The 6,802-nt window shown below is 26.7% G+C and overlaps 5 protein-coding genes and 5 non-coding genes across 10 annotated transcripts; all 10 read right to left on the bottom strand.

Moving 5' to 3' along the window:
* Positions 1-12: 12 nt before the first annotated feature.
* trnE lies at positions 13-84 on the bottom strand. Its single transcript has one exon. It is a non-coding gene; the product is annotated as a tRNA-Glu (tRNA).
* A 6-nt stretch (positions 85-90) lies between these two features.
* trnA lies at positions 91-163 on the bottom strand. The gene has a single exon. It is a non-coding gene; the product is annotated as a tRNA-Ala (tRNA).
* A 23-nt stretch (positions 164-186) lies between these two features.
* On the bottom strand, positions 187-268 carry trnL2. The gene has a single exon. It is a non-coding gene; the product is annotated as a tRNA-Leu (tRNA).
* A 29-nt stretch (positions 269-297) lies between these two features.
* nad4L (NADH dehydrogenase subunit 4L) lies at positions 298-594 on the bottom strand. The gene has a single exon. It carries the CDS (start codon positions 592-594, stop codon positions 298-300), a length of 297 nt encoding a protein of 98 aa, NP_050108.1.
* Positions 595-640: 46 nt separating this feature from the next.
* rps2 (ribosomal protein S2) lies at positions 641-1,375 on the bottom strand. The gene has a single exon. The coding sequence runs from the start codon at positions 1,373-1,375 to the stop codon at positions 641-643; it is 735 nt and encodes a 244-aa protein (NP_050107.1).
* Positions 1,376-1,402: 27 nt separating this feature from the next.
* Positions 1,403-1,484, bottom strand: trnL1. Its single transcript has one exon. It is a non-coding gene; the product is annotated as a tRNA-Leu (tRNA).
* Positions 1,485-1,504: 20 nt separating this feature from the next.
* rps4 (ribosomal protein S4) lies at positions 1,505-2,407 on the bottom strand. Its single transcript has one exon. It carries the CDS (start codon positions 2,405-2,407, stop codon positions 1,505-1,507), a length of 903 nt encoding a protein of 300 aa, NP_050106.1.
* Positions 2,408-2,459: 52 nt separating this feature from the next.
* trnF lies at positions 2,460-2,533 on the bottom strand. Its single transcript has one exon. It is a non-coding gene; the product is annotated as a tRNA-Phe (tRNA).
* Positions 2,534-2,729: 196 nt separating this feature from the next.
* Positions 2,730-4,742, bottom strand: nad5 (NADH dehydrogenase subunit 5). Its single transcript has one exon. The coding sequence runs from the start codon at positions 4,740-4,742 to the stop codon at positions 2,730-2,732; it is 2,013 nt and encodes a 670-aa protein (NP_050105.1).
* On the bottom strand, positions 4,733-6,799 carry DidioMp37 (ORF688). Its single transcript has one exon. The coding sequence runs from the start codon at positions 6,797-6,799 to the stop codon at positions 4,733-4,735; it is 2,067 nt and encodes a 688-aa protein (NP_050104.1).
* Positions 6,800-6,802: the final 3 nt, after the last annotated feature.

Below are 6,802 nucleotides of genomic sequence, written 5' to 3'. Positions count from 1 at the left end.
TTTGGCTAAAGGTGCTCCTTATGAGAATCGAACTCATGTTCTTGACATGAAAAGCCAATGTCCTAACCACTAGACGAAAAGAGACTTTGCTGGAGACAATGGGCCTCGAACCCATAACCCGGGTATGCAACACCCATATTATACCAATTTCAACTATATCCCCAGACCTTCACCGGAACCCTGTTTTGCTGATAGGGAGACTTGAACTCCCACCTAGTTATAGAAAGGCTTCTAAGACCCTCGCGTCTACCATTTTCGCCATATCATTCAACGGATTCCTCTGTATTTTCCTTTATTTTAGCCTTTTAATTTATTTAAATGTCTGATATTTATTATTCCTGTTTTACTATATAAAATTACCACTATTGCTAATCCTATTGCTGATTCTGCTGCTGTAAACGTTAATATATATAATCCACTTAATTCTCCTAATATATCATTTAATTCGACGGATGCTAACACAAATAACATCCCTAATGTTCCTAAGTTTAATTCTGATATTATTAATATATTAATAATATTATTTTTATTAAAAATTAAACCGGATATTCCTATTACGTATATTGCTATTAATATTAAATCTATTAAATTCATACTTCTTTTTTTCCGCTTCTGTTTATTCTCTCTGCTCTTTTTTTCATTACTTTAAAAAGCTCTTGTACATTCTTGTATATTTATTATAATACTCTGCAAATATTGTCGCTTCTTGTCTCATTCCCTCAAACATTGCATGCTTTATTAATAATAATACTGAACCTCTTTTCTCTCTACTTTTAAAATTTCCTATTAATGGATAGTTCAATTTTGGAAAATTTATTGTTGTATCTCCACAGCCTATTGTTGGTATTCCTAAAATTGCACTTTCATTTATTAAAAATTTTCCTTGTATTGCATCTAAGATTACGATATATGCAGGTTTTCTCTCCAAGTCTTGTAATCCTATTAGTTGTTTTATATACTTTGATCGCACTTTCAGATTCGTTAATCCTTTGTCTGCTTCTAAATATTGTCTAAGATTCTCCGTTTTTCGTGTTAGCCCTCCTGCATAATATTTTGTTAGTAGCGCTGGTTGTCTCATTGTCTTTACTAATCGTTCAATTACTTTTCCATTTGCTAAATTATTCGCTACGATTACTACTTTTCCTCTAAATCGCATTACTTCTCTAATTAAATTTAACACTTTACCTATTATTAGTAAAAATGCGGGGATTCTTATTATATGTATTTGACTAATTTCTTTATATATAAAACTTTTTAGCGTTGGGTTCCATTTCCACGCGGATTCTCCTAAATGAAATTCGGTTTTATAAACATAATTTATATTATTACATGCTATTAATTGTATTCTTTGCCTACCTTTTAGTTTTTTTATCATTCTTTTTTTTAGTATATAATGTAGGGTTCTCCACTATCAGACTTGAACTGATACTCTATATAGAAATAGATTTTAAGTCTATCGCGTCTACCATTTTCGCCAAGTGTTGACCCTTATATTCTTTCTTATTTATCTTAGTCTTTTATATTTCTTTAATAAAGTTATAAACTTTATATTCTTTTCTGGTTGTAACGTAAATGGATATTTTATTGCTGTTAATTTCGGCTCTTCTATTAAACTTATTAATAATAATGAATGTGATATTTCTAAATAATTTGGTCCAGTTGCTCTTACTTTATTCTTATTTTTTTTTTTTTGTCTTTTTCTTTTGTAATTTTGAAATCGCTTAAATTTAAAGTTTCGGTTTGTCCATCTTTTTCTTGACTTTTTAGATATTAATCCTTTTTTTAATCTTTTTAAAAGTTTTCTTTTCATGCTCCCTTCTTTAAAACTAATAATATCACCTACATTTATCATATATCCAGGTAAGCTTGCGATTTTTCCATTCACTAAAAGATGTTTATGATTTATTATTTGTCTCGCTTCATACAGACTTCTTACAAAACCACTTCGTAATAATACCATATCTACTCTTTTTTCTAATTGTTGTATTATTACTTTTTCATTTCCTTTATATTTCTTATATAATAATTTAAATTGTTTTAATTTTAAATTTAAATAAAACTTTCGAAATAATCGATGTAATGTTAAATTCTGTGTAAAAGGTTCTTGCTGTTTTTTTAAATTTATTTTTTTCTTTTTTATTTTTTTTCTATAAATTTTTCCACCTATACGAAACAATAATGATAAGATTCTTTTTAATTTTTTTTTCGTATAAGTTGTTTTCAATTGTTGATCCCTTTTCCCTCTCTTTTTTTTTGGTTGTAACGGATATAATTCATTCTTTAATAAAAATACCTTATTCGATATTATATTTAATCGTGTCTTTGTATATCGTTTATATTGTTTTAATTCTCCCATATCCCTATATGCTCTTTTTATAAATTTTGTCACATTTTTTCGTTGTCTCATTCTTTTTATTTATTTATTCCTATTCTCTAAATATACACAGCTCACTCCATAATGTCTAGGAGTGGATTTGAACCACCGACTTAAAGATTTTCAGTCTTTCACTCTAACCAACTGAGTTACCTAAACTATATATACACTGCGCTTGTATACGGGACGCTTTTTTGAAATTACTTTACTAATCATTTCAACCTACCTAATCTCGGAAATATTCACGGAAACGCATAAATTTGCTTCCGCGGGGAGGGGCGCCCACTAATATTATTTTCCCCTTATATAAGCTTACTTTTAGAATAACATTTTACACCCACTTACTTGACTACTTTTAATCTATTTTGATTGAAGGTAGACAAATATATAAGATTCCGATTATTATACATAATTCCATATATATAAATCCAGTCATAAAAGAAAAAATTCCTACAACTATAATTAGTATTATAGTTTGTACTATATAGCTAATATACGTTGATAATGTTATTTCATTTTTTAATTTTAAAGCTGTAAATGCAGTTACTAAGGTTGTTGCTACTCCTGTGACTCCAATTTTTTCCCATAATCCTTTATCTAAGTTTTTATTCATAACATCATAAGATAAATGAAAAAATGGTACTACAATTAAAACTCGTGATAAGAAATCAAAATACCATTTTTTAACAAAAAAAAAATAACTCTCTTTTACCATTAAATTCTGTTTTACATTTATCATTCGATCTTCTTTTATATTAAAATAAAATAAAACTGGGGTTATTACTCCATAAATAAATGCAAATAGTGGTAATAGCTTTAATTCTCGTTGTAATACTTCGGATTCTAATATTAAATTATTATATGGATAAGCAAAGAATGAATTATTCCATACTGGTGTACCGAGTCCTACAAAAAAATCTTTTGTTACATAACCAATAAAAATACTACATAATGCTAAAATAACTAAAGGGATTACCATATTTGTACTTGCTTCATGAACTCCTGCAATTGTTTTATATTGCATTCGTGGTTTATTAAAGAATGTTAAAATTAATAATCGGAATGAATAAAACGTTGTTCCAAATGCCGCGACATATCCTATTATTGCAGCAAATGTTCCTTCCCAATAATACGTTGCATAACTTGTTTCTAATATTATATCTTTTGAATAATATCCAGATAAAAATGGAAATCCAGTTAAGGCTAATGTTCCTATTAACATGCATTGATAAGTTAAAGGCATTAAATTTACTAATCCTCCCATTTTTCGCATATCTTGTTCATCATTTAATCCATGTATTACTGATCCGGCACTTAAAAATAGTAATGCTTTAAAAAATGCATGTGTTGTTAAATGATATATGCTTGCATTATAATTTAATAATCCACATGCAAAAATCATATATCCTAATTGACTACAAGTTGAATACGCAATTACTCTTTTGATATCATTTTGAACAATACCTATTGTCGTTGCAAATAAAGTTGTTAAGGCTCCTATAATTGTTAAGATATTTAATATTGTTATTGAATAACTTAATAAGGGTGAGGTTCGTAATACTAAAAATACTCCAGCTGTTACCATTGTTGCTGCATGTAATAATGCAGATACGGGGGTTGGTCCTTCCATTGCATCTGGTAACCACATATGTAAACCTAATTGTGCTGATTTTCCCACAACTCCTATTACTATGAAACTACCTATTAAGGTTATCGCATTCACTTCATATCCTAATAAATTTATAGTATATTCCGTAATAAAAGGTGCTATTGTAAAGATTACAGAGAAATCAACACTTTTAAATACTAAAAATACTAATAATATTCCAAAAAATAATCCAAAATCTCCAAATCTATTTAAAATTACTGCTTTTAATGCGGATTTATTTGCTTGTAATCTTGTATACCAAAAATTAATTAATAAATAAGACATTATTCCTACTCCTTCCCATCCAAAAAATAATTGAACAAAATTATCGGCGGTTACTAATAGCATCATGAAAAAGGTAAATAACGATAAATATGAAAAGAATCTTGTTTTATGTGGATCCTCTTTCATATAATCCATCGAATATAAATGTACCATACTTGATATACATGTTATGACTATTATCATTATACTTGTTAAACTATCATATAATAAACCATATTCCACATTTAAACTTCCTACTTGCATCCACGTTCCTAATTTAAAATGTACTACACTATTACATAATAATATTTCATATCCAATATATAAACTAGATATTGCAGTTAACATCATACAACCAACTGCTATTTTTATACTTATTCTATTTCCTAATTTATGTCCAAAAATTCCTGTTATTATACTTCCTATTAATGGTAATATTAAATTTACTATATACATTTTCTATTTTTCCAAATTCCTGCTTCCATTATTTTTTTTTCTTTTCTTAATTGTCCGGTTATCATTAAATTTTTACTTAATCTTATATTTATATCTGTCATATAATAATTTTCTATAATATTATTTATCGTTAGATATTTATTTACTTTTATTTTTCTTTTTTCTTCTTTTTTCATTTCTCTATAACTTAGTTTTATATCTTTTTGTTCTTTTTCTTTTCTTGTCATTTCTTTATTATTTAAATACATTAATTGGATATATCCAATCATGCTATTTTCTTTTATTTTATTTCCTTTACTTATGCTTAATTTCTCAATTTCACTTCGTTGTCCAAAAGTATTCATATAAACTTCTCTATCTCCTTCAAAATCTTCAAAATAATGTTTACTTGGTAAATATAAATCGATTTTATTTTCAAATTTATCATTTATAATTCCTTGATAAATTACATAATTTATTTTATTTGTTACTTGTACTTCATTACTATCTATACTATATAAGACATTTCCTCCTATACTAAACTTTTCTTTAAATAGTCCTTCTTCTAATGCCATTCCAAAATTTGCTCCTTGTGTTATTATTAATATATTTTCTGGTTTTAAATTACATGCTTTCATGAAAATCGCTCGCATTTCTTGTAATGTTAATGAAATTCTAGTTAATAAACTTGGTCCTACTATAATTAAAGGCGCTTTGCTTTTTTTTATTTGTTGACAATAAGGTAATCGTCCTTCAAATAATTTTAACATACTATTTAAGGTTGCTCCTATATATTCACTTTCGTGTTTCCAATCAAATTTATTTCCAATAATTCCTATTTTTTTTACAGATTCTATTTCATCATCACCAAAATTTACATTTCTTAATTTTATATTTAGTAAAGGACTTTCCACTCGTAAATTTATTCCACATAATAATACTAAATCATTTTTATCAACATTATATAAATCATTACTATTAATATAATTTTCTCTTAAATCATAATTAAATTTTTTAAACATTAAACCATTTTCTGTGATATAATTTTTACTTCCTAATCGATTCATTAATTCTTTATATATTCTTAAATTTGTACTATTTATTTTTGATCCTATTATTAAATCTACTTTATTTTTTTTATTTAATAACACTTTAAATACCATTTTTAATGCGGTTTTCCAAGTTAATTCTATAAATTTATTTGCTTGTATTTTATAACTTGGTGTTTCCTTTCTTATTTTTTCGATAATTTTATAACTTTCATAATGAAATCTTACTTTATCTGTAATCCATTCTTCATTGATTCTATCATTTATTCTTGGTAATATCCTAAAGATTTCTCCTCCTTTTACTTGATAATTGATTGGTGTTAATAAAGTATCAAAGATATCGATTCCTTTTATATTTTTTAATTCCCAAGGTCGTCCTTTATAGGCATAAACTGCGGATGTTAATGCTCCTACAGGACATAAATCAATGATATTTCCGGATAATTCACTTTCAATCATTACATTTTTTTTATAAGTTCCTATTTCCATATTATAACCTCTACCTAAAACTCCTAATTCATTTACACCTGCTATTTCTGTTAAAAATCTTACACATCGTGTACAATGAATACATCTCGTCATTATTCCTTTTATTAATCGTCCAAATGTTTTTATTTCTACTGCTCTTTTTTTTATATAAAATCTTCCAGTATCTAATCCATACGCTAGTGTTTGCTCTTGTAAATCACATTCTCCTCCTTGATCACAAATTGGACAATCTAATGGATGATTTATTAATAAAAATTCCATTACTCCTTCTCTTGCTTTTAATATTTCATCTATTTCCGTTTCTATACTTTCATCGTCAAAATTCTCATCTAACGGTATTCCACAAGCGGCTAATAATTTTTCTTCATTTGTAACATATACTAAACACATTCGACAATTTCCTGCTATTGTTAACTTTTCATGATAACAAAATCGTGGGATTTCTATTCCATTTGCCGTACACGCTTGTAATATTGTTATATCTTCTTTTTCTTCATTTACTTCACATTCTATTTCATTTATTTTAAATCTAATTATCATCTG

Source organism: Dictyostelium discoideum, mitochondrion, assembly GCF_000004695.1.
Source record: "Dictyostelium discoideum mitochondrion, complete genome".
NCBI classification, from domain to species: Eukaryota; Evosea; class Eumycetozoa; order Dictyosteliales; family Dictyosteliaceae; genus Dictyostelium; species Dictyostelium discoideum.
This window is presented reverse-complemented; position numbering and strand designations above follow the sequence as displayed.